General features: G+C 41.5%; 1 protein-coding gene and 1 pseudogene across 4 annotated transcripts in view; one reads left to right on the top strand and one right to left on the bottom strand.

Annotated features, from left to right (window-relative positions):
- The window catches only part of LOC105484412 (vesicle associated membrane protein 4), a 41308-nt gene extending 35262 nt beyond the window's left edge, over positions 1 to 6046 (bottom strand). For 2 of the 4 annotated variants that reach the window (XR_988907.2, XM_011745961.3), the window contains exons 1-2: positions 5902 to 6034; positions 2318 to 2432 (exon numbers count right to left, since the gene is read on the bottom strand). Coding sequence is in view for 3 of the 4 variants with exons in the window: in XM_011745961.3 (XP_011744263.1) it covers positions 2318 to 2383 (66 nt within the window). In the remaining variant the exon portion in view is untranslated. Of the gene's footprint in view, positions 1 to 2317; positions 2433 to 5617; positions 5810 to 5901 lie in introns of those variants that run through there. The other 2 variants (XM_011745963.3, XM_011745962.3) reach the window with 2 other exon arrangements.
- A 104-nt stretch (positions 6047 to 6150) lies between these two features.
- Positions 6151 to 27403, top strand: LOC105484415 (RNA-binding protein 3 pseudogene; annotated as a pseudogene).
- Positions 27404 to 27698: the final 295 nt, after the last annotated feature.

The following is a 27698-nucleotide window of genomic DNA, read 5'->3' on the forward strand; positions in this document are numbered from 1 at the left end:
AGGATTATAGGTGTGCACCACTGCACCCAACTAATTTTTGTATTTTTGGTAGAGACGGGTTTCACCATGTTGGCCAGACTGGTCTCCAACTCCTGACCTCGTGATCTGCCTGCCTCGGCCTCCCAAAGTGTTGGGATTACAGGCGTAAGCCACCATGCCTGGCCAAGACATGCTTTTGATAGTAATTCTTCAGTGTATGGAATTCCAGCACACGTATGTCAAATTTTCTGAATCACTTTTTCTTGGAGGTTTATCTTGAAAGATATTACATAAAGAAAGAGACCCTGGCTTATCCCTGTGAGTGATTTCTCAATCCCTGATCATTCTCTGCCTTCTCTCTGCCACAGCCTTCCCAGTTCACCCAGATTGGTTTATTTCCTCAAGGCATTTCTCAATTCCTTGCATGGGGAAATAGCTGAAGCAGACACTAAGAGTTTCACCATGGCGTGGAGGCAAAGACAGGTGACCAAAATTGTTGAAACTGCACCAAATGCTGGTAAGCAGTTGAAATTATGGCAAAGAAGGAATAATTGGATTTGGTAACATGGAAATCATTGGTGACTCCTTAAAGTTTATTTTTTAAAGCTTGCTAACAATTAGTCTATTGGTGGATTCTATTCCCCATAAAAAAAACAAACAAACAAACAAACAAAAAAAACCGGCTGAGAACAGTGTCAAATGTCTGTAATCCCAGCACTTTCCAGCACTTTGGGAGGCCAAGGCAGATGGATCACTTGAGCTGAGGAATTGGAGACCAGCGTGAGCAACACGGCGAGACCCCATCTCTATAAGAAAAACAAAAACTAGCTGGGTGTGGTATCATGCACCTGTAGTCCTTGCTACTCAGGAGGCTAGGGTGGGAGGATAGCTTCAGCCCAAAAGGTGGAGGCTGCAGTGAGCCATGATAGCACCACTGCACTTCAGCCTCAACGACAGAGTGAGACCCTGGTCTCAAAAAATAAAAACAAACCATCAAAAACACACAAAACCCAAAAAGCTGTACAAAGGGTTAGATTAAGGGGAAGAAAACGTTTCCTGTGTTGTACTAAAATAAACTTAGGGCTAAAAGTCATAAGATGGTGGACAGAGTAGATAATATGAAGTTCTGAGGTTGTCCAAAAAGAGCATGTAAAACAAAGCAGACTAAAAGCTTTGCAAAGGCACAGATTATGTCATCCAATTTTTAGCCCAGTGCCTAGCACACAGTAGGCGGTCAATATATATTTGTCGAATGAATCAAGGCAAGAAGGAAGGGAAGGAGGGCTTCAGAATGGTGCATTAAAAAATAAGAATGTGAATTATTTCCCCCAATAAATATGTATTGAGTATTTATTCTAAAAGTAATCTGCCTACAACATTCATATAAAATGTCTTTCAAAATGCTGCATAATTTCTAGATTCATGTATCTTTGCACAGAATGTTCTGGAATAAACTAGAAATTGAAGCATTATATGAAAGATACTCTGGAACCTAAGATAATTACAGGTCTGGAGACCTTTATTTGGAATTCCAAAATCTAAAAGCTTCTGAAAATCAAAAGGTTTTGGAGGAAACTCTGACCTGAACTGATGTTAGCTAGTTTATTTACACACTTTATTTACATTAGTTAGGTATAACTAAATATACACTTCACTGAGAAATACTAATATTTTTGGAGGCACTGGTCCAGGCCCCAAAAATGCTGTTACATAATATGTTCTTAACTTTCTAAAATCTGAAAAATTCCAAATACATTCAGCTTCAAAGTTCTTAAAGAGATATTGTGTATTTGTATAAAACTCCCTTTCAAAAACTAGAAAGAAGCTATGAGAATAATGATTTGATCAATAATAGAAGTAGGATTCAGTTGTCATCAATCTAAGTAACATGTTTTTAAATACATTTACTATGAAGAAAACAATTAGGATTAGAATATAGTCATAAACTTTTGATTTTCCTGTTATTATTAATTAATTAATTTTTGAAATAGGGTCTTGCTCTGTTGCTCAGGTTGGAGTGCAGATCACAGTTCACCACAGCCTTTATCTCTCAGGCTCAGGTGATCCTCCTGCCTCAGCCTCCCGAATAGCTGGAACCACAGGCGTGTGCTACCATGCCTCACTAATTTTTAAAAAAATATTTGTAGAGACAGGGTCTCCCTAGGTTGTCCAAGATGGTCTTGAACTTCCGGGCTGGAGCTATTCTGCTGCAGTGTCCCAAGTGCTGCGACTGCAGGCATGAGCAACCGTGCCCGGATGGTTTTTTTCTATTATTTACAAAGGGAATGAAAACGTATTTTGAATCTTTTGTTTTTAAAGCTTAAGATTCTGAACTTACCCTTTCACTTTTCACAGAACCCGTGACATCATCATCATTGAGGTGGCGCTTAAACTTGGGAGGCATATTTTTTACTTGCAAAGTATTTTCTACTTCTCAACAGGATAATCACTGCCTTAAAGAGAAAATAAATTTCATCAGATTTGAGACTTTGGGGTATAAGCTAAAGTACTTAAAACAATATACACAAGACCCCGTATAATGGTGACTCCCTCATTTTTCTGACTTCAGTTCCTCCCCTCTCACTTGTTCCATTCCAGTGAATGGGGCCTCCATGCTAGACCTCAACACATAAGAAATAGTTAAAACTATGAGAAAATGGATGTAATTGCCCTAAGAGAACATGTGTAGGATACGAGTGACTTAAGATAGATTTTTATAAAATGAAAGAGCAGACAGTAGAGGGAAGATGTCTCACTGAGATATTAAATGCTTTACAATTTAAAGTTGGAGTCAGAAGACAGGATAACATGTCTATTTCTCTCACTTTTAGTTGGCTGCTTAAACAATGATTCAGTTTCCTCATGTGTAAAATAGCGATTTTCAGGCTTCGGCAGAGTTGGGATGGTCAAATTGGATAATACATGCAAAAATATTCTGCAAACTATAATGTCCCGTTGGTACTCCATAAAAAGGGGTAAGTTTGGTAAGTACTGTGTGATATTGTGATTTATAAAATATATATATATATATATTTGGTTTTAATCCCCATTTCCTGACATATCCTTGGAATCCCTGCAGTGATGTGTCTTGTGTATGCTAGTAAGCTGACTGGTAGCTTAGCCCCCAGATAGATTCAAGATGGAGGCTGGTCACAGAAAAACCTAGGCATGATTATAAGACTGTGACTTTTCAGCCCCACCCCCTAGCTTCCTGGGAGGGGAGGAGGGCTCCAGGTTGAACTGATTTCCAATGGGCAATGATGTAATCAATCATGCCTACTAATGAAGGCTCCATAAAACCCAAAAAGGACAGGGTTCAGAGAGCTTCCCGAAAGCTGAACAAGTAGAGGGTTCCTGGACGGTGGCACACCTGGAGAGGGCACAGAAGCTCTGTACCCCTTGCCCTATGCACCTCTTCCATCTGGCTGTTGATCTCTATCCTTTATAATAAACCAGTAAACAAAGTGTTCCTCTGAATTCTGTGGGCCACTCTAGCAAATAAATGGAACACAAGGAAGGGATTGTGGGAACTATGATTTATAGCCAGTCAGCTGGAAGCACAGGTAAAACAACCTGGAACTTGTGACTGGCACCTGAAGTTGGGGGGAATCTTGTAGGATTAAGCCCTCAACCTGCAGGATCTGATGCTATCTCTAGGTATACGGTATCAGAATTGAATGAGAGAACACCCAGCTGGAGAACCTGCTGCAGAACTGCCTGCTTGCTCGTGAGGAGGTCTTTTTGGGGTCACAGGAGTACTCTGTGTTGAGAGAGAATAGGAGAAACTCAATTTTTCTTCTATCAAAACAACTGGATTAAACAAAACTAGTTTTCTTTGCTACAGAATGACTCACATCCTGTTATATGCTAATATGCATTGTGACTTTCCAGGAAAATGCTTGTGTATGCAACATATTAAAAATTTTTTTTGAGAAAAAGTTGTTCTATGCAAATAATGAATTTTCAGTATTTTTGACTAGATGGTAGATGAATACTCAGCAATTCAGGATAGCTCAGAAATAATGTTATACTGTGTGCTAGGCACTGTGCTCAGTGATACGCATGCATTTTCTTTTACTCTTTCTGACCCTTCTTTGAAGTAGGCACCAAGAAACTAGGAGAAAACTAAAGTTTAGTAACGATAACGTTAGTCACTACACTCATTGAAACAGCAGAGATACAGGCCTAAATTAATCAATGGCTGTGCATTATCAGTTTTAACTGTTTTTTTCAATTAGTTGCTCATCAGGTTTACAGAATTCTGTTCTAGAAAGACCCACTTCCTGGTAACAACCCAATAGTCCTGTTTCCTTCTCCACAAGAAGAAACACAGCCCTTTAAATTAGGTATAGTTAGATATCAGTTTGTTGGTTAATGATATACACTTAAAAAAGAATAATCCCAGAATCATGTTTCATGAACCAAATAAAAGTAATATTTTAAGTCAGCTGCTTGTCAAAACAAACGGACACAAACACTTTTCTTTGGTAAGAAATGCTTCCAAATCAGAAATTATTCACTTGTAACAAAAACCAAACTCTTGCTGCCTAACAGCTCTTGAGTTCTTGGTTCCACAATATTTCTGTCACATACATCTGGCCCTTTTATTCCTCATACTTTGATTTCAGAATACTTAATTCTTGCAGAAATGTAACAGAATGCATGGAAAAACAGATGACAAGGCAAATTACTGAAGAACTTGTGCTTTTAACTATATCTGTATTTAGATTTTAACCCCTGCAAAGAGGCTCCCTCAACATCTCAAAGCAAACAACAGGCTGACTTATATAATGCCTTTATGAGACATAGGGTAAAACTACAATCTTAAGGAGGAGCAAACCCCATATTCAGGTCTCTTAATCCCAGGAAACCATGTGCAACAAATAGAAAGCCCAACAGCAAAGCAGTAGGCAGATTAATTAGCTACCTTGATGAACTTTGACGTTATTTGCAACTGGTGATTATTAGTAACTGATGACATGTGTATCAAACAACTAGTAGAAATGAATCATGCTCAGAAAGTAGACAAGGATATAGTCCGCCTAAGATTCTCCTACAAAAAAGACATGTGAATTCAGGTGTTTGTGACTAGATATACATGTAAATAAGAGAGCCATCATGTACTTCCACATTGAGGATAGACCACCACTATAAAATTCACTTAAAAAAGTCACATCACCGTATGCTTCTTATACATCTGCATATACTTAAATGTCTATGTATGCATTTTTGTAAGTAGTACGTTATCTAGTCAACATCTTTGAATCTGGGCAGAGGCTCTCCTTTTCCCAGCCTCCATTCCCTTTCTGACTCGTCTTCCTTGTCTGTCATCAGCCGTCTTGCTTGATGCAGTTTCACAGAAATAAAGTGACTTGGATGGACACAAACCGGAGATGTCATTTGCAAAACCTGTCAAGTATAACGATTCACCCCCACCTTCCGGTCATTATAAACACAGCAGGGTTGGCGCTCTTTCTCCTGAGCCCTTTAAATACACAATTCCAGGCAGCTCCGTTCACCCCCCACACCCAATATGTCGCACCAGGCCACGTCCCTGGATATATCTGCTCCTAACACTGGCCCTTCCTGCCCCACGGTACCCCCTGGCATTCCTGACTGCATCCCACTCTTAACAAACCTTCCCCATCCATGGCACTGTTTTCTTCCCATCACCCAGAGTTCCCCTCCATTCCAATTCTTCTCTTCCTCAACTGCTCCCCGTCCGCACACCCCTGTCCTCGTCTTCCTTCCTCACGACACCCCGGGCCCCAGCCTTTTCCCACTCCGGGGTCCCTTCCTAGATGCCGGAGGCCTGCCGATCAGCCCGACTAGGACGTCGGGGGGCGGCGAGGCAGGGCGTCTTCTTCGTTTCCTTCCTCCTCACACCAGCCCCTCCCGCTGGGAACAGGCCAGCGCCAGTACCTGAGGCTCCCGGGGAACTCCCGGCAGCTCTCCCGGGCTGGCGGTGCTGGGCGGGCGGTGCTGGGCGGGCGGGGGAAGGAGTGGGAAGCCGAGGTAAAAAGCTGGGAGGGGGAGACAGTGTGTGCAGACCCGGCGTCGGCCGCAGCGCCGCAGCAGCGCCTCCGCTCATCGAGCCGATCGGCGCTCGGCGGCCTGGCGCCAGGCGGAGTGGGCGGGTCCAGGGCACGGAGATAGTCGAGGAAGTCGATTCCGCCGAACTCGCTTCGCCTAAAAGAGCCCGGACCCACACGCAGTTTAGGTGCAGCTTTCCAAGGTTTTGCTGTGCTTTAGGGGAGGAACGACCACCGGTTCTCCAGGTTCCGGTCGCGATCCGGTGGACCTGCTTCGGGTTCGTCTGGGGCCTTTTCTGAAGAAAGGAGATCTGTTCGATCTCCTGTTTACAGAATTAGCTAGACTTGGAAAGAGATGTTAGGGGTTCCTAGGCCAGGCTCCTCCCTTTAGATAGGAGGAATATCTGGTTCAGAGAGGAGATTGACTTAAAGTTACACAGCTAGTTTAGATAGATACGGAACGAGGGCTCGGTGTTCTTTTTCCGGTATCCCTTAGTTGTAACCTGAAAGCCTTCAGGTTTCAGGGAAATCGCCCTTGCCAGGCCATTCCGCCACTCTGCCCATTCCTCCCTCACTCCCTCCCCCTCCGCCCAATTTGGTATCATGTTTAGATCTCGAAGCCCGCTGTAGCTGGCTACCAAAAACAATTCCTAATTTTGTTTTTCCGTTCTCTTATTTGTTTTATTACCCATTCCTCCCACGCCCCAGCTGGATTATTTTACTCATTGAATCATATTCACTACACATCTTTTAAAATGAATACAGTGTCTATGGGTCCTTTGTTGATAGAGTATTTTAACTGTCTGAAATGCTTTGCCAGGCACTTTCTAAAGATATAAAAATAAGAGGGGGTGTTCAAGAACAAGAGTAGACAAAACAGCAGGAGGAAAGATCTGAGGACACTAAAGGAAAGGAAAGAATAGACACCCTCTTACCAAAAAGTTGCTCTTCTTTTGATTTTTTTTTTTTAATGTAAAACTGTACTAACGAATTTGAAAAATGCCATGACTAAGGCAATGATGCTCAACTCTGATTCACTTGGAGTTGAATCACTTGGAAAGCTTTTAAAACTGCGTAGGTGCCCACGTGTTACCTAGATTCTGATTTAAATGGTCTGAGATTTAGAAACAGCCGTTGGGTTGTCAGTTGAAGGTTCTGAAAGCTTGATGCTAAACTCAGTTGCCTGTGTTTATGCCAAGTTGCTGACTTGGACTGAAACGGCCCACTTAGAAACCTCTCATGGTTTACATCTCTGTCTAGGCGTGATAGTGGGACTACCCCCAGACTCCACAGGTAACCCAGACATCATTTTTCCTTTTACAGCTGATTTTTTCTTTTGAGACGAGTTATCACTTCTTCTCCCAGGCTGGAGTGCGGTGACACAATTATACCTCACAGCAGCTGTGAACTCCTGGTCTAAAGTGATCTTCCTGCCTCTGCCTCCCAAGTAGTTGGAATTACAGGCACAAGCAGCTGTGCCCAGCACTTACAGTTGATTTTATGTCTGTATATTTGCATGTTATAGGATATTTTCTGGCTTTGGTGCCTTAGCCAGTTGGAGCTTTAGCTAGTTATAGCCTCGTCTCTTGTGCATAGACAACTTAAGGTGTGGTCAGTGAGCTCCAACAGCACGTCATTGCATAGCTTTTATGGATAATCCTTTCTTTGGGTTTCTTTGTTTTTTAACCATAATTCTTTAGTTCCCACCAGTCATTTTTGGAATGGTCACTTAGGAGAGGGGTAATGCAAGTCCCACCCTTTAATCACCTGAACGAAGTCCCTTTGACTATCCCCAATATTTGCGAAACTTAGAAAATGTCATTTTACAGTTAACATGAATCAAATATACCAGTAAGCCTAAAAGATTATAAGTAGCACTGAGCTTAGAATCAGAACTCTAAATAAGTAACTCAATAAGCAACTTGAGTTACTTATTTCCTCCATTTTCTTTTTAGTGAGCTTCAGTTATTCAGATGTTAGTCCTCTAATTTTCTTTTCCCCTTTTGCAACATGACACCTTCATCCTTAAGAGTGCCTGCTGTCCTCCGAGCTAGAGAATCAGCGTTTTGCTTATTCTCCCAAGACTAAATCTCTGGGCTTTTGATGGGGTAACAAAGGGAATCTGAGCATCTGATTCATTCTTAAACAGACTTTCTACCGTTCCCCCTTTATTTCTAGCTCACATCATGCTCTCTTCAGCTTTACCCGGTGCTTCCAATTCCTGAGCCTTGTGCAGGGTTTCACTGTGTGCATCAGGTTGCTTCATGGCCTGCTTGGAATTCCTACTTTTCAAGTCTGCCAAGGTAATTGCTTCTTGATTCATCTCCCTTCTAGCTTTCAATATTTAGTTGCTAAATGTTCAACATTACTTAAAATGTAAAAGTAAACAAGGAAATACCATTTTTCCTCTATCAGTGACTGAGAAAGGAGTTGAGCAGAAGATCTTCAATCCAGTCTCTCCCCTCGTAGGGAAATACTCTCAGGAAAGCAATCAAGCAAGCGTGTGATTTTTATAAATATGGTTATTACAGACCTCCTGGGAAACAGACCAGTGGTATTTGCTAGCTGAAGAGTCCATATTTACGAAATTCCTCTATCAAGATGTCCTGGATTGTCCTGGGATTGTTTATGGTAAACACATTAAGAATCGATCTGGTAATCCCAGCACTTTGGGAAGCTGAGGCAGGCGGATCACTTGAGGTCAGGACTTACCAGCCTGGCCAACATGGTACAACCCCATCTCTACCAAAAATACAAAAATTGGCTGGGTGTGGGGGCATACACTTGTAATCCCATCTGCTCAGGAGGCTGAGGCAGGAGACTCGCTTGCACTGGAGAGGCAGAGGTTGCAGTGAGCAGAGAACGCGCCACCGCACTCCAGCCTGGTAGACAGATCGAGACTCCCTCTCACAAAACGAAACAGAATCAATGTGGATTTCAGGGGTACGATTAACTGGAAAATACCGCGGAAGTTATATAACTTAGCGTAAAATGGAAGTGTTTTGTAACTGAGTTGGTTCCTTCTGTGTAAGTGGGGCGACTGTACGCTTGATTTAGAAACCACATTTGTCCTGGGCCAGGATGCGTCCAAAGCAAGAAGAAAGGACCTGGGAATTACTGGTGTTCTTGAAATTATTAGTAAAGCTTGATACTGAGTAAAATCTCTGATTTGACAGTTTGATCCTTTGTGTCAGCTCAATGACAAAAATAAAAAAATTGATACTACAGTATTGGGGGTGTGTGTGTGTGTGTGTGTGTGTGTGTGTGTAGTATGAGAGCAGGGTGGGAGGAACAAGCATTCTTAAACACTTAGTAGGAGTATAAAAATTGGTGCATTTTTTAAAAGTTCACGGTAATTATATGTATCAAAACTTTATATGAAGTTCTTTTTGATCTAACAATTTTACTTCTAAAATTTATCCCATGGGTATACAGGTTGTATATAAAAGTATTCTATAAAAATATCTGTTACAGGATTTTTGTAACAGAGTGAAAAAAAACCTCTTAACTGTTCAGCAATAGGAAATCACTGAAATAAGTCATAATGTAGCCATTCAATAGAATAGTATGTAGCCATTAAAATAAACTAGATAGATCTATATGTGCTCACATGGAATACCTGTATGATGCTATAAGGTGAGAAAAGTAAGGTGCAAAATAATGTGTAGACTCTACTTCCATTTGAGCATCACACACACACACACACACATCAGTAGGACGGTGATTCTGGCATGGAAAGTATTACGGCCTGAATTATATCCCCTCAAAATTCATATGTTGAAGTCCTAACTTCCAGTGTGACTAGATTTGGAGATAGGGCCTTTAGGACAATAATTAAGGTTAAATGAAGTCAGAAGGGCAAAACCCTAATCCTGTGGAGCTAGTGTCTGAGTGCATGGGCACAGAGAATAGGCCATATGAGAACACAGAAGATGGCCATTTGCAGTCCAGAAAGGGAGGCCACACCGTAAACCAAGCCTGATGGCCCCTTGATCCTGGACTTTTAGCCTCTAGTACTGTGAGAAAATAAATTTCTGTAATTAAGCCACCTAGTCCATAGTATTTCATTATAGCAGCCCTAGAAGACTAATACAGAAGGGAAACTTTCTTGATGTGTAGTGTTTTGTACCATTCGAGTATCTTTACCATGTATAGCACTTTTTCAATTAAAACAATAGTAGAGGCACTCTCTTCCCCTAAAATTGGGACCAATTGATCAGTTAATTTAAAAAGTCAGTTATAGTGGTACATATTTTAAAATGGCAAATATATACTTTAGTCATTTTATTTTGACTCAAATGTATAATTATATGTTCACTCACCAGTCTTGGTAGTAGGCCCAAGACCTTTTATCTGAGCATGAGTTTGCTTGTTGGAACAGTTTGTCTTTGTTACAATTTGCATTGTTTACAGTTTCCAGTTTCATTTTCTTCAAAGTGGAACAAGAAGTTAAAGACACCTTTCAAGCAGTTTGAATGCCCAGTCAGTCTAGATTTTTGTACAATTTTTTCTCCAAAGTTTTACAGATTTGCCTTACCTATGCCTAGTTCTACAGTAATTTTTGTTTGTTGTTCATGTTAATCAACTTAGTTTTTATAGAAAATAACTTTCGATTTGTATTTCATTAGAAATCTATTTACATATTTAAATAGATTCTATAAGTATAATAGACATAAATACTTTGGAGTACAAATGCAAATTGACTCTTGTAAGCATATAACTCAATTAGTTTGGAGAGGAAGTATACAGGTATCATGTAGTTAACCATTATCTTTTCCTGCTTGGAGTGCCTTGGTGTTATATAAATATGGTATTAGTTTATTTTAGTTTTGATTTTAAATGCCTTTAAATCCTTTATCCAGATTCATTAATAACACTTTTCTAATGCTGACCTCAACTCCTAAATGGATTTCATGAAAGTGTGAATAAAACCAAAATAGTTCAGCCCTCTTTTTATCTCCAAGCAGATGAAGAAACAGAGTGCCAGAGAGTTTACGTGGTTTGTTAACATTTCACTAAGTTTGCTTTATTACTTCTCTTCAAATATGTATCTCCCCCCAGCATGCATTATTTGAGAATTAGTTATAGATGTCATGCCTCTTTTCCCCTTAATACTTCAGTAGGTATCACTGAGAACAAGAACATTCTCTTCATAACTCTAATTCAGTTGTCAAATTCAGAAAATTTAACATTGATACAATATTATTTTCTATCAAAGCATCCATATCAAAGTTTGCCAGCAGTCTCAGTTATGTCTTTTGCAATGTGAGTATAGTCTACAGAGAGAATGGAGAGTAATGAGTAACAAAGCAAGTGGAATTTAGTTTTTAAGGATAAGTTCAACTATAGTTTACTTATTTTTAATATATATATCATAATGTGGGAAATGCCCCGATGCCTTCCTCATGAAACTTTAGATGTGACATTATAAGATGGACTCAGAGAGGTGCTTTGTTTCTCTTCTAACTGTTCTTGTTTATTGATGTAGTGACATGTTGCAAGAATTTTATCTTGGAGAAATTACCTTCCACAAAAATGGCAACATTAGAAGAACCTGCATAATAATATGCTGTAATTGTGTTAGGAATTTATTTTACTATTTCTCTGAAACTTAAAAATGGTTGCCATTTATTTTCTTGGTTTCACACCTATTTCCTTTTTTTTTTTTTTTTTTTTTTTTTGAGACGGAGTCTTGCTCTGTCGCCCAGGCTGGAGTGCAGTGGCACAATCTCAGCTCACTGCAAGCTCCGCTTTGCCTCCCGGGTTCACGCCATTCTCGTGCCTCAGCTTCCCAAGTAGCTGGGACTACAGGCGCACGCCACCACGCCCGGCTAATTTTTTTTTTTGTAATTTTAGTAGAGACGGGGTTTCACCATGTTAGCCAGGATGGTCTCGAACTCCTGACCTCGTGATCCATCCGCCTCGGCCTCCCAAAGTGCTGGGATTACAGACGTGAGCCACCGCGCCCGGCCCACACCTATTTTCTTAAGAACTATGCTTCATGATTAGCATATGTTTCTGCACAAATCCTCTCTGATATCAAGTGTCATTTTCCTCATTTTATCATTTGGACCTCAGGGTTCTGAGATGACATGTGATTTGTCCAAAGTTAGAGAATGGTACAACTGAGAACACTAGAAAATATTGCAGAGCAATAAGCTTAAATTTAGATAAATATTTTCTCTAAATGAATCACATGCTTTTCCCTTATAATAGAGATTAGGCTGCTGGGCGCAGTGGCTCACACCTGTAATCCCAGCACTTTGGGAGGCCGAGGTGTGCAGATTGCCCGAGGTCAGGAGTTCCAGACCAGCCTGGCTAACATGGTGAAACCCCGTTTCTACTAAAAATACAAAAAAAAAAAAATTAGCCCAGCGTGGTGGCACACACCTGTAGTCCCAGCTACTCAGGAGGCTGAGGCAGGAGAATTGCTTCAACCTGGGAGGTGGAAGTTGCAGTGAGTGAGCCGAAATCGTGACACTGCACCTGGGTGACAGAGGGAGACTCCGTCTCAAAAAAAAAAAAAAGAGATTAGGCAGTTTTTTCTTAAAGCTTCACATAGGTAGAATCCATCAAGCATAATGTCTTGTTCTGATCTCACTTAATTCAAGAGGCTTTAGTCGCTCAAGGTAAAATACAACTGTAATTTCTTGCTGAAGATGGTAATATTAATCTTGAGTGAAGACTATGCTTTCAGGGATCATTTCTAGAGTTTGTTAATCTTGGGTGCTATATCAAAGAGAATCAATTTGTCCATCAGATATGTGTGACAGGTATTCTGTTAAAGTCTGGGGATACAAAAATGGCAAACCACCTTTACTGTCCTCTAAAAACTTACAAGCTTGCACAGAAAAACAAGAGTAAGCAACTACAGCCATGTGCCACAGAACGACGTTTCAGGCAACAAAAGACTGCATATATGTAAGATTACCATCTGAAAAATTCCACCTAGCGATGTTGTTGCTGTTGTAGTGCCATGGATTACTCAAGAGTTTGTGGTGATGTTGGTGTGAACAAACCTGCCCTGCCAATCTTATAAAAGTATAGCATACACAATTATGTACAGTCTGTGATAATTGATCATAAATGACTCTTACCAGTTTATGTATTTGTTATACTATATATCATTATTTTAGAGTATATACAAAATATACGAAAAGTTAACTGTAAAACAGCCTCAGGCAGGTCCTTCGGGAAGCATTCCAGAAGAAAACATTGTTAAATTAGTGTGTGTTAAAACAGTGTGTGTTATTGTTCCTGAAGACCTTCCAGTGGGACAAGATGTGGAGGGAAACAGCAATATTGGTGATCCTGACCCTGTGTAGACCTAGATTAATGGGCGTGGCTGTGCCTTAATTTTTAACAAAAAAGTTTAGACAGTAAAAATATATACAATAAAAAAATTGGCGCGGTGGCTCATGCCTGTAATCCCAGCACTTTGGGAGGCCGAGACAGGCGGATCATGAGGTCAGGAGATCGAGACCATCCTGGCTAACACGGTGAAACCCCGTCTCTACTAAAAAAATACAAAAAAATTAGCCGGGCGCGGTGGCGGGCACCTGTAGTCCCAGCTACTCGGGAGGCTGAGGCAGGAGAATGGCGGGAACCCGGGAGGCGGAGCTTGCAGTGAGCCGAGATCCGGCCACTGCACTCCCGCCTGGGCGACAGAGCGAGACTCCGTCTCAAAAAAAAAAAAAAAAAAAAAAAAAGTAAAAAATGGTCCGGGTGTGGTGGCTCATGCCTGTAATCCCAGCACTTTGGGAGGCCAAGGCGAGTGGATTGCTTGAGCCCAGGAGTTTGAGACTAGCCAGGGGAACACGGTGAGACCCCATTTCTACAAAAAGTGTAAAAAGTAGCCAGGCATGGTGGCACACACCTGTAGTTCCAGCTACTCAGGAGGCTGAGGTAGAAGGATTGCTTGATCCTGGGAGGTTGAGGCTGCAGTGGGCCCTGATTGTGCTGCCCTCCAGCCTGGGTGGCAGAGCAAGACTCTGTCTCAAAAAAAAAAAAAGAAAAACACAAAAAACAAAAAAAAAGTAAAAATAGTAAAAGCTTATAGAGTGAAAATAGAAAAAGTTTTTATACAGCTATACAATGTATTTGTGTTTTAAGCTAAGTGTTATCAGTCAAAAAGTTTAAAAGTTTATAGAGTAAAAAATTACAGTAAGCTAAGGTTAATTTATTGAAGAAAAAGTTTTTAGAAATATATTTAGTGTAACCTAAGTGTACAGTGTTTTATCAAGTATACAGTGGTGTACAGTAATGTCCTAGGTCTTCCAGTTCACTCACCACTCACTCACTGACTTGCCCAGAGCAACTTCCGGTCCTGCCAGCTTCATTCAGGAAGTGCCCTATACAAGTGTATCATCTTTAAACCTTTTATACATATTTTTATTGTGCCTTTCCTATGTGTATCTAAACAAATACTTATTATTTATAATTGCCTGCAGTATTCAATACAGTAACATGCTAGACAGGCTTGTAGCCTAGGAGCAATAGGCTATGTCGTATAGCCTAGGTGTGTAGTAGGCTATACCATCTAGGTTTGTGTGCCTACACTCTGTGATGTTTACATCTTTCTCTTTCTTTCTTTCTTTCTTTCTTTCTTTCTTTCTTTCTTTCTTTCTTTCTTTCTTTCTTTCTTTCTTTTTTTTGAGACCGAGTCTCACTCTGTCACCAGGCTGGAGTGCAGTGGCGTGATCTTGGCTCACTGCAACCTCAGCCTCCCAGGTTCAAGCAATTCTTCTGCCTCAGCCTCCCGAGTAGCTGGGACTACAGGTGCCTGCCACCATGCCCAGCTAATTTTTTGTATTTTTAGTAGAGACGGGGTTTCACCATGTTGGCTAGGATGGTCTCCATCTCTTGATCTCATGATCCACCCCCCTCGGCCTCCCAAAGGGCTGGCATTATAGATGTGAGCCACTGCAGCTGGCCTTCTTTCCTTTTCTTTTATAAATGAACATGCTTTAACATTTACTTATGAGTCATGGCTCACATGTATAGCAAGAAAGGGTTTGGTAAACAGGGAAATTCTCAGAATAGTCAGGATGAATACAAAAAGGGCCATAATGATGAAGTACAGGCAGCACACTCCATCTCAGAACAGTCACCAGCCACCAAGGAATTCCCTGATCATCTGAATGGGACTGAAAACAATCCAGTGAGTCCCCAGAGGCTCCTGCTCATTGACTCTTTTACAGTAGATGACACGCAGAAAAATAGCTAAAAATGGAGACCCAAAGTAACTAGCCATTGACCCTGTGTAATGGAAGAGTGACCCGTTTGGAGGTATCTGTACCAATGAAACCCAAACAATGTGGTTGAGAATTATACGGATGATAACCTTTAGGCCTAGGTGCCCAGTTTATCCCACTCAATGTAGGAACTGTGAAGCAGGGGGGATTCCATGTGAAGGGGAGAATAGCAGAACTTCTGTTTCTCTCTTAGCCAGTTGGGAAGGCTGTACAAATCAGGGCCGATCATCCCTGGTCTCCCCCTGAGAAACATGGGCAGCAGCTTTAGGTGGCCACAGAGGATGCAGGCAGCCTTCTTAAAAGACTTCTCCATGCTTGATAGGCAGTGCTGCGCAATAACATCAGTGCCAGAATTTCTTCATCCTGTCTTTTCTACATGTAAATTGATTTGCTCCCCTGTACTGCTCTGAGGAGCCCAGCACAGGCGATACAGCACACCTACTCAGCTACAGATTTCCAGTTTTTGTTTCTGTGTATAATAGTTTTGGTATTTTCCTGCAAAATTCTAAAAACACACTTAAAACTTTTCCTTCAGGACTCGCGATTTCAGAAAAATCAAATTTTGGGTTCATTACAAAATCATTCTACTTGTCTCTGCTGCCCAACTCTTATCTCATTATTATTTTCAGTTTGTCTAGTGGTTATGTTTGTAACTTTTAAAGTGCTTTCTCAAGCTGTATTTCTGGATCTATCATGTTTACTATGTATCTATGTACTTAATATTCACAAGGTCCCATAACAATTGGAATCCTTACATGTTCCTTATACATCCTACCCCCAAATTCTGTCAACTCTAACTTCTTTTTTTTTTTTTTTTGAGATGGAGTCCCACTCTCTCATCCTGGCTGGAGTGCAGTGGCGTGATCTCAGCTCACTGCAACCTTCACATCCTGGGTTCAAGTGATTCTCCTGCCTCAGCCTCCCAAGTAGCTGGGACTACAGGTGCATGCCACCACTCGCTGCTAATTTTTGTACTTTTTAATAGAGATGAGGTTTTGCTATGTTGGCCAGGCTGGTCTCAAACTCTTTACCTCAGGTGATCCACCTGCCTCGGTCTCCCAAAGTGCTGGGATTACAGGCATGAACCACCACACCTAGCCAACTCTAACGTTATTTTTAAACAGCTAATTTTCATAGAGTTTAAATGGTTCTCTGTAATTGTAATTAAGTTGTCCATACTTTGTTTCTATGTTGATTTAATAGAATTTTTGCTATTAAGATTGTGTAAAATTCTTTCTCCATAGATCCAAGACATACATGTGATTGACCACAATGAATAAAAATCACACCTGGGAAGTTCCAAGGTAATATTTTAGGGTATCATTTTTTAAAATAAATACAATTTTTTAAAAATTTTCTTGAGACGGGGTTTCTCTCTGTTGCCCAGGTTGAGTGCAGTGGTGCGATCACAACTCACTTCAGCCTCGACCTCCTGCACTCAAGTGACCCTGCCACCTTGGCCTCCAAAGTGCTGGGATTACATGTGTGAGCCACCATGCCTGGCCATGTATTGTTTTTTAATGTTTATAATCTCTTGTATTCTCAAAGTAATGCTCATCGTAATTAACTTTATACTTAGCCCTTGTTTTATTGCACAGATTTGTTTTTTCAGAATTTGTAATTGTCGTTTTAAATTTGTTATTGATATAACTAACATACAATTTCTTTTTGAAAATTTTAAAACTTTTTTCTCTTAAAATTTTTTTTTTGTATTCTATTTTCTTTTTTTCTTTTTCTTCAGGGTAACAGTTATTAATAACACACAATTTCACCTTCTCACTAACGTTGCTGTTAATAGGTTCTAAAGTTTCTTAATCATTGCATTTCTTCTACTAAATCCACTTTTATTTTTTGGAAAGGGAAAATGCTCTTTCGGGGCTTCTTGAAATTATTTTGTAACTTGAATCAGGTACTACTTATTTCTGCTAAAAATCTGTCATGTTATTTCCGTTTACTGGACTGCTGGACTAGGTCCATAATGATATTCATGACCTTCTCTAAAATAACTACTGTGACTTTAAGTCAGTTTTTAAAGTTCACAGATCATAGTGTATTTGTTTAAGAGCATTGGGAATTATTTATTTCCAAAATTCATGATTGCAGACATTGTGTGGTCAGCAAATGGTCACAGAGAAAGTCCACTGTATATATTCGACCTAGAAGGAAAAACACTGATAGAACCGTGAATTCTTTGGCTTCCTTATCCAGGCCATGCATGTCAGTGCTTCTGTCCCCTTGTTGGCCAGTATCTCAGTGTCTAGGCAGATGAAGTTCTTAGAAGGGTGCTGGTCAGCCAGAGATCACAGATACGCAAAAGTTGGCTTTAAAAAAAATCAGTGTCCTATAATTGGATTCTCCACTGCTGCAAACTCTGCTGTGTGCCACTGTCTGCCATTTGCCTATGCCTGTCCTAGGCTGCTCTTCTAAATTTCTCTTGACAGTAGCTTTAAGTCCCTGTCTCACTCGACACTGGACTTCCTTGATTTGTGAGTGGAATTTGCAAGTGTAAAGGTGTCCTGTAGTGTTTGTTCCTGAGGCATAGTTTCAAGTAAAATGGCATTTTACAGCCTGCATTAATGGGAAATTACTTTCTATTAGAATTCTGAATAATGTGCACATAATGTTTATAAAGTGAAGGAAAGATGTCAAGCATTTCACTAACAAATGAAAGCAAAGACTCTGCCAGAAGTGAATTCTAAGAACATTTTCTTCATCATTTCTCCTTTCAGCTCACAAATCTATAGGTTGGTGATTCAGCCTGGGCAGCTCTTCAGGTCTCAGCTGGGCTCACTCATGAGACTGGGGAACAGCTGGCTATCAGCTGGTGCCTCCCAGGTCTGGAGGTTGGCTGGGGTGACTTAGTTCGGCTCCACATGTCTCCCTCCATACATAGCCCTGGTATGTTCTCACAGTGAAGGCAGAGCTTCCACTGGAGTACTTGTCTCCGGGTACTCTTTTTCCCCAAGCTCCCAACATAGGCTTCTTTAGTGTGTTCCCAAGTCTACTTCACAATTTCTCCAAAAGATTCCAGTCATTTTACATGGAGTACAGAGACGGTCTTGCAGACCCTCTTCTTGGCCATAGGAAGTCACCAAAGTAAGGAAGGGAAGAAGAGGTGAGGAAGGCAACAGGGCCGACTCCTCTTGGTAAAGCACAAACAGTAACTAGAAAGTACCCACCACAGAGAAGGCAGGAGAGCAACTTAAGGGCAAACACCCCAGGCTCTAGAGAAAAGCAGATGCCGATTCCAGTCCTAGCTTCTCCACTCACCATGGGCAAGTTATTTATCCCCCAGCCTCAGATTCCTTGGAGGTAAAATGGGATAATTCCACTAACTACTGCCTTATGGCAGTAGTAGTTTGTGAAGATCGAATACAATCATGGAGCTTGGCATAGCAGCTGTTGCATGTGCACTCATGGAAATGATGGTTATACTGGGACTTAGGTGGGGGAATACTGTGGGCTTTAAAAGGAATCCCTAGCCTGTGGCGTATACTGCTAGCATTAGGACAAGGACAGAGATAAACATTTCCCTTGACTTCTTTTCACTTTCACAAGTCCACAGGCAACTTGCCCCAGTCTCCTGTCCCGAACACCACTACCCCACCCCAAATCCCGGACCTGGGCACTGTATTATACCAACAGCTGTGGAGCTCTTAGTTCCCCAGGCTGGTTCATACGAGGGGGCACCAGGGACCCGGCCAAGAGGTGCCCCTGCTGGATCAACCATCTGTGGCCCCTGGGCAGTGAGTGCTCTGGAGTCCACTGGTCCTTGCCTGGGGCCTGTGCTGGGAGGCAGAGGTGTCAATAATCCCAGCTGCTGGCCTCGCGGCCAGGGGCAAGGAGCATTCCAGCCAAGTGTCACCATCACCTTCGTTCTGAGTGGCCTGGGCCGACCCACAGATGGCCTCTTAGCTCCTCTCTTGGTGCCCTGGGCTCAGGCAGAGAGCATGGTGCCCAAGCACATAGTCTCATAGTGAATTAATGAAACAGCAACAAAGCAGATAAATGGTTTCACTGGTCCTTTACGTAGGTTCTTTCCAACAGCTTTGGAGAGTGAGGATGTCTTCTCATCCTCATCAGCACAAGATGTCATTCATGTTGGACAGTTTTGACAGTATGTACAACAGGAATGAGTTTAGTGAACAGAGAGATTCCCAGGATAACTAGGATGGATAGAAGAATGAAAAAGACAAAAATGGCAAAGCTCAGATAGTGTACTCCACTTATTTAGGACAGTCACTAAACTAAAAGCAGTTTTCTGTTCTATAGGTGAACTCTGATCCTATGAATAAGGCTGACCACAAGTTCAGTGAGACCCTGGAACCCACTGTTGATTGACTCTTTTACAGTAGATGGCAAGGAGGAAAACATCTATAATTAGAGTCTCAAGGTAATGAGCAATTTAGTCTATGTAACAGAAGAGTGGCCCATTTGGATATATCTGTACTGATGGGACCCATATGATGCAATGAGAGTTATCAGGATGAGAAATAACTTTCTAGCTGTAAGGAGCTCCATCTCTGTCTCTCACTCTGATGTCTGCTTAGGGACCTTGGTGTAGAGGTTCCCGCTGAAGAGTGTACTGGTGATGTGAAGGTGGTCAGGGAGCTGGAGAGTCCTCCTCACCACTTATCCTCTTCAGAATCCACTTACTTTCCCCTGAAGTTGATGATATATTGCCAGCATCTTCTTTTCAGATCTGTAAAATGTGCAGAACGAGGTCATTGTGCACATGATCCTCACGGGAAGCTGAAGCATCATCCTCATCGCTGCTGAAATTCTCCAGAATCCACTCAAGATTCCATGAAGTTGACATATGGGAACCAAAGATTATGTGAAATTGACATATGGGAACCATCTTCTTCCTTATCCATTGATTTGCCAGATGTTATGCTGAGATCTTTCAGGAGCAGCTGAATAGTCTTCATCCTTAGAGCTACCTTCATAAATGATGTCCAGAGGAGAATTGTATTCCATGTTCTTGAAGCTGCCTTGGTCTTCCATGGGACCTTCTCCAATGCCCTGTAACAAGGAAGCTGCTTCAGTATGTCCTCGACAGAAAGATTTTCACTTGCTTTTGAGTCCACGTTGACCACAGATGAGACCTCCTTCTCTGACCTCTCACTTGGAAAATCCCCTACCAGGTCTTCGGCAGAAGCTCCAGTGAATTGCTCCCCAGTGTGTACTCTGTTATGTGACCAGATGGTTTTGACCCACTGCTTGGGGCAGGCAGCATATCTTCTGGACCACTGAAGATATGTTTCTCACAGATGCGACTGTCTGCGGCTGTTGTCACAGGTAGTAGAGGAATTTACCAAGACAGCTATAGGTAAAGAAAGGCAGGTTTGTTAAAGAAAGTATGAAAATACGTTGCAAGATTATAACGGGCAGCACAGCAGAGAAGGGGCTGTCTGCAAAGAGGCAGGGGCAGAAGGGAAGTTTTATAGGGTTGTACTGGACAGTGTTATGTGCAGAACAAGGTCATTGTGTGGAATGACGTCATCTCTCAGAACAATTATTTATTCTTCTTCCGCACCTGGAGCCCCTCCCCACCTGAGGCCCCTTCCTCATCTTTGCTTACTTATCAGGATTCCACATTCCGCCTATGACAGAACAGCAATGACAAAGCTTTGGCATTGGGGTAGAGGTCTCATCTTCCAACTGCTTCCTGCTGACCAGGGGCGTAGAGTTGACCCAACCTATGGTTGTTGGTCTGTCAGGAGACCCTGTGGGCCATTGTCCTGGGTTGTAGGACCTAGGATATTGGATCATGCTGGAGGAGAGCATTCATTGGAGAGGGGGAGCATGTCTAGGCAAAACTGGCCTTCAGCTGAATGGGAGACTCCTAAAGGTAGCAGACATCATTGAGGAGAGACCAATATCCTGTTCATAGCACCATTTGAAGGTGAAACTACTGAATTCTAGAAGATAAAATTTTGTTTCTTGAACCAGTTACCAAAAAGGCAAAGAAAAACCCTTTGTAGTGTGACTGTTTTTCCTTATTGGAAGCCCATTTAGATAACCTGGAAGTTACACTTGATGAAAAAGTGTTTGAATTTAATTAGACACAGCATAGGGAGCCAATTTTAGAGAGACTATTATATCTTAATTACATATAATATTCCTTTTATGAATTTCACAAATTTTCTCATGATTTACACAGACCATCTATGATGTGCCCAGACTTTCTGACTTGTCCTAAGCATCCCTCTTTCTTAAACAAGCAGTCATTTTACTTTAGGACAAGACTTTACCATACAAATCCTTTCTCATGTAAAACCTTCGTAACCTTCATTACCAAAAACAACTCTTTACCTTTATAACTTTCTTTATGTTTCTCTTATTTCCTGGTTCCATTTTATCTTGTTTTACATATAACAATTAACCTTTGAATTAGACAAAAGTTATTTTCCTTTTTTTAGGAGTTTGTGGTTTATGCTGTGTGTTTCTGTGTGAGTTCTGTGGAAGGGAAGCAAATGAGGAGGTTATTTACATATTGTAGAAGTTGTTCCATCAAGAGATTACTCAGTTAGCTTTCTTGCTAGGGCTTGTCTGAATAAGTATGGGCTATTTTAAACCCCTGAAATAAGACTATCTAGGTTGAAGTTATTTGTTAAAGATTTAGATAGCTTTCCCAGGAGAAATGGGTCTATTAGAGGGAAAGATGAATTCAGAGGTTGGGTAAATATGAAGCAGGCACCCATCTTGGAAAGTATGTTTTTGCCCCAAAGGGGTGTGTGGTATTTAGATATTACCAGGGCATGGAGGGAAAATGGTAATTGAGCCCTTACATAGTATAAAGGGATGTGAATTTTTCTTTTGGAGGGAGAGGGTGCCACTTTTTCCATTACCCAACAGGATTTGGAGGAGAGTTGCTTAGAGAAGGAGATTAGTACAAAGTTACTATAAGTCATTTAGCCAAAATAATAAGTCCAAAATTTTTAAAAGGCAAAAATCTTTACTCGCTGATAGAGGGGAGACTCAACTTTCAAAACAGGCTGCAATAAAGACAGCATGAGGACAACTGGATCTGTCTCCTTTTTCTTCCCTCCTTTTTCTGTCATTCATTTAAAAGGCAAACAAAATTCTTTCATTTTTGTTTATATCACATGAAAATCTTGTTTAAAAGAGAAAGCCAAATTACATCTTTGTACTAGTGTTCTATTAATGTTAAATCCAATTATTAATAAAACCTTATAAACAAATCTGTCCAATCTTTATTAGCTTGACCATAAGGTAAGATTTCCATAAGCCTCTTATAACCTTTTATCGTTTTCTGTTAAACGGCAGATTAATTATCTAAGAAAACTATTATTCAGACACATGGGCCCAGATTCTGGACCCGCATTAGTGTGCTTTTATTTCAATTTTCAACCCATGGGAAAACTAAATACTTCCCTTCAAGTCTTAGCCAGTTTTTTAATACCCACAGAACTTTTTACAAGATCAGCCCTCCACAACTTACTTTTTAACTTGCTTAAACCTTCAGTTTTATTCCATTACTCCTGTAGGTTAGGCCAATCCTTAAAACCCTCTGAGCAAGACAAAAGTACATTCCCTTTAACGAAAGCCATATTTTCATGCCTTCTTATAACCTCCCACCAAAAGCATATTCTACTTCCTTCTATACTTTGCATGTAAACTGTTTCTCCAGCAGTCTCAAGTACCTGTTACAATGTTAACTCTCAGCAACTGTTATTTTTGGCGAAAAATCTCATGAGTAATTTTTTTTTTTTTTTGAGATGGAGTCTAGCTCTGTCGTCCATGCTGGAGTGCAATGGCGCGATCTCGGCTCACGGCAACCTCCGCCTCCCCTGGGTTCAAGCAGTTCTCCTGCCTCGGCACCCCCCCCACCAACAAGTAGCTGGGATTACAGGTGCCCGCCACCAAGCTCAGCTAATTTTTGTATTTTTCGTAGAGACAGAGTTTCACTGTGTTGGCCAGGCTGGTCTCGAGCTCCTGACCTCATGATCCACCCGCCTCAGCCTCCCAAAGTGCTGGGATTACAAGCATGAGCCACCGTGCTCTGCCCTGATGAGTAATTTTAACCATGTATAAGATTGCAGAGCTCAGGACAAGCTGTAGATTATGTCAGACTCTTCCCAGACTAACCAGGGGACCAGGCTAACTTCATATGTCCCCAGGCCTTATCTGGAATCTAATGGCTATAAAACAAACAAGTCAATTATTAAAAGTCATAGAAGCAGTTTATGGCCTTAAAGCATCTAGTAAGCAGTATCCGACTGCCTAATTTAGTTTAAATGTGTGAACTTTGATGACATATTTTATTTTACTTTACCAATAATCTTTAAACTGTCTTTTTAAAAGATTATGTCACGTGACCTAAAAGGCATTAAAGTTTTATTTTTCTGACAATATGTTTAAGTGCTTATTTTTCTTTAAGCCAATTAGAACTCTTTTATATAATCACATATAAATACACAGACAGAAATGGAGAATTAAGACAAAACTCCATCAACTGAGAAGTTTTTAGAGAGAAAGCAGGGGCTTTCTCTCTAAAACCTATATCTGTATACATGCAGACCAAATATAAGCTTTAAGTTGATTTTTAACTACAGAACTTTTAAAAGAACAATCTTTTAAAAATCTTTTATTGCCAGATTTCAGTCAGGACAAATGGCTAGTATTTCTGGCTTTTGAATATTTTACTAAAGGTAATTTATAACATGATATTAGTAAGCCTTAACCAAGAAGAAGACTTCAACACAGACATATGAGCTGTCTCCAAAGAGATGGTCAGTGATTTACAAGATCTAGAATTGCCCCAAAGGTAATTCAGAGAAAAGAAAATTTCAAGACAGGAAATCAGAAGCTGTTCATGGAGGGGAAAAGAATCAATAAAGGGCAAAAATACCACAAGTATTAAACCACAAAGGACTCACTTTGAAAGACAAGACTTGAACACATTGTGATAGGGCAAAGCTTTAGCCACTGATCTACAGCACAAGGTGACTGCCGTTTTTTCCAGAAGGAGTTTAAAGCGTTTTCAAGCTTGCAAAGGATTTTAACCGCTCAAGATAATTTTCTAAGACTAGCTATGTTGTTATTTTGCATCCTTCTTTCAATTTAACCTTTTTCTTTTATCCGTCTACCCAGTTCCAGTAGTGACCCAATCTAAAAGGCTGTTAACATCCAGATAGTAATTTTCTAGGTTTTTAGCATGTAAGCAAAAGGTTATTTCCAGAAAGGGGTACAAAAGGTTATTTCCAGAAAGGGGTAGAGGAGGCGCCTCCATGACAGACAGCTTTTGAACTCAAAAGGGAAATTTATAATTTTATTTGCTGCCTGCGGAGTTGCCCTTGGCTTTGTTTTGTTGGTAATGATGTTTGATTTGGAAGCCAGCTGGAGCGGAGACCCCCACCCCAGCAGAGGGCCATCGGGGGTGTCGGATGGGATTCTGTCCTGGGGGCCCTTCGAGCAGTCCCATTTCCATGGCCAAGCTTGTGGCTGAGGGGGCAAACTGTGTAAGGCTTTTCCCCATTTGTCCCATTGGGACAGTTTGCCTTTCAGTGGCCTGGCCTTCTGCACTGATGGCAGTTACCTGGAGGATATTCTGAGGGCAACCTAGACAGGGCTGGGGGCTCATAAAGCAGCCAGCAGTTGAGCCTGCCTTTTGTCCTTGTGTTTTCTGTGTTTTTCTTTCCCCTTAGCTCTGTCCTTTTTATTCTGCTCTCAGTTATAAAAGACTGAGGAGGCTAATTTGAGAATTTCCTGCATAGGGGCCATGCTATTAATATATTACACAAGAAAATTAGATGTGCCCTGTTTTCTCTGCACCTCTGAGCTCACTGTCTGTTCGACTTTTTTAAGTTTTAATTTCCAAGACTTGAACTCGCTGCCATGTCCACTGAAGAAGGGTTCAACTTTAACACTGATGAGCAGGTGCCGTAAGGCCACTTCAGCACCTTCAGTCCTATCTCTGTGGTGGTTGTCAAGGAAACTCAGCGGTCCAGGGTTTTGGTTTCGTCACCATCACCAACCCAGAGCATGCCTCAGATGCCATGAGAGCCATGAACAGAGAGTCCCTGGATGGTCACCAGATCCGCGTGGATCATGCAGGCAAGTCTGCTGGGGAACCAGAGGAGGTGCTTTTGGGACCCATGGGCATGGTCGCAGCTACTCTAGAAGTGGTGGGAACCAGGACTATGGGAGTGGCAGGTGTGACAGTTGACCTGGAGGATATAGATATGGATATGGACAGTCCAGCTACTATAATGTCAGAAACCAGGGTAGTTATGAATGCTACTCAGAAGGAATTACAGAGGCAGTTATGACAACTGAAATGATACATGTGCACATAATATACACAAGGAATAGCTCTTCTGATCCAGGATCATCCTTCCAAAAGGCTGTATTTATAAAGGTTTTTCGAGCTGCAGGGAAACATTTTATTTTATAGTATATCAACCTCTTGTTTTTAAATTGAGCTCCCAAGGTAGCTAGTTAAAGACCTTTTAGACAGCTCCATCTTTGTTTAAATTTTTTCCTCCCATTTGAAGCCAAATTATAAAACATTTGCCGGGTCTGAGTATTTTTCTTTTTACCAGTTTTTTAGTTTGAGCTCTCTGGATTATTGGATCTAGCAATAACTGGTCCTGGCATTTGACCAGACTGGTTTTTGAAAATTAATGTGTATCCAGGGACATTTTAAAAACCTGTACACAGTATTTATTGTGGTTAGGAAGCAATTTCCAAATGTACCTATAAGAAAACTGCATCAAGAACATGATTATCTAGGGATTTTCTTTAATTCAGATCACCAAACTGACTATATAGAAGAGTTGCTTTAAAATGTTTGCAAATGTCTTTTTTTTTTTTAATACCAGAAGAAAAAAATGTTGTTTGTCTTATATACTGCTTAGGATGTCCTTCACAGAGCTTATTAAAAAGATGAAACTGGAAAAAAAAAAAGGAAAATTAGATGTTTCTTTTTGAGAATCTGAGAGTTAAATTTGTCTTAATGTTTTAGGATGTAGCCCAGAGGTGAGTCTGAAGAAATAGATGGGGTTTGTCCCATGTTGGGATTAGAAAATGATGAGCTGCTGGGGGGTAATGTCTGCTGGGAACATGAACCACACTTTCTTTAGGGGCATCCTGCTGAGGAAAAGGGTTCTGCTCACATCACAAAGGGATACAAGTGCACTTTCTAAAGGGGCGTTCCACCCCCATTAGAATGGACCTTTCAGTGCTGGCGCCTTAAGTTGGGTGATCAGCCCAGGTATGAGGAAAAAGGGTAAAGAGAGAGACAGAGTGCTGCCAGCCCTGGAGAAGGGACAGGAATGGGGACACTCACTGCTCTGAGGCCGCTTGAGATCACCTGATTTGGGAGCATCCAGAGCAGGATGTCTGGCTGTCTTCATGGGAGAATTTAGAGTGAGAAAGAGGGCGTCTGAGTTCCCCAAAACCTGTGTGCCAATTGTGCCACACAAAGGGATTGGGGACTTTTAACCAGAAAGGATAGGAGAGGGTCTTCCTCCCTTCTGGGCAAGGCAGCCAAAGTTGTTCACCCTCTGGCCTTCAGGCTACACCAAGGTGTGGGCCTGGCCAGTTGTGATCAATTGCCAGAGGGATGCTGGAGTTCGTCTGCTGGAAGACAGGAAAGGAAAGCAAACTCTGAACTCTCACCTAATCAGGCAGTGGTGGTCAGACATCTTTTCACAGGGACCTTCTGGTCTGCTGAGGAGTGGCCCCGGCTGGGGACCTTCAGCTGTCTCTGTGCTTGGATGCTGTCACCAAGAGGTTGGAGTTGGAGGACAGGAAAGGGAGAGAGTAGAGGAAGAGGTCCCCGAACAGTCCCTGTACGGGCCACCAAAACATCACAGATGTGACTATCTGGGGCCGGGCTGGTGTTGCAGGTGGTAAAGGAATTTACCAAGATAGTTGTAGGTAAAGAAAGGCAGATTTATTAGAGAAAATATGAAAATACATTGCAAGATTGCAACAGGCAGCACAGCAGAGAAGGGGCTGCCTGCAAAAAGGCAAGGGCTGGAGGGAAGTTTTATAGGGTTGTGCTAGAGGGGGCTGCATGCAGAGGTCATCTCTCAGAACAGTTGTTCATTGTTCTCCACCTGGGGCCCTTCCCCACCTGAGGCCCCTTCTTTATTGTCGCTTACTTATCAGGACTCCACAACATTCTCATATTCTTGAGGCAAGATTCTGTCCATGAAGAGAGGAAGGGATAAAGAAAATGCAATATATATACACAATGGAATGCCCTTCAGCCTTAAAAATTCATGAAATCATGTCATTACAGCAACATGTATGGATGAGGTAGGAAAAATGCCCCAGAGAATCCACACCAAAGTTTCCTCCTCAGCAGCTGTGCCCACAGACAGAAGCTGTTTCTTCCCCGGGATGGTGCCCCAGGTCCTCCTGAAGCTGCCATGGTGCCCCCTCAGGAGGGTTCTGA

Source organism: Macaca nemestrina, chromosome 1, assembly GCF_043159975.1.
Source record: "Macaca nemestrina isolate mMacNem1 chromosome 1, mMacNem.hap1, whole genome shotgun sequence".
Taxonomy (NCBI): domain Eukaryota; kingdom Metazoa; phylum Chordata; class Mammalia; order Primates; family Cercopithecidae; genus Macaca; species Macaca nemestrina.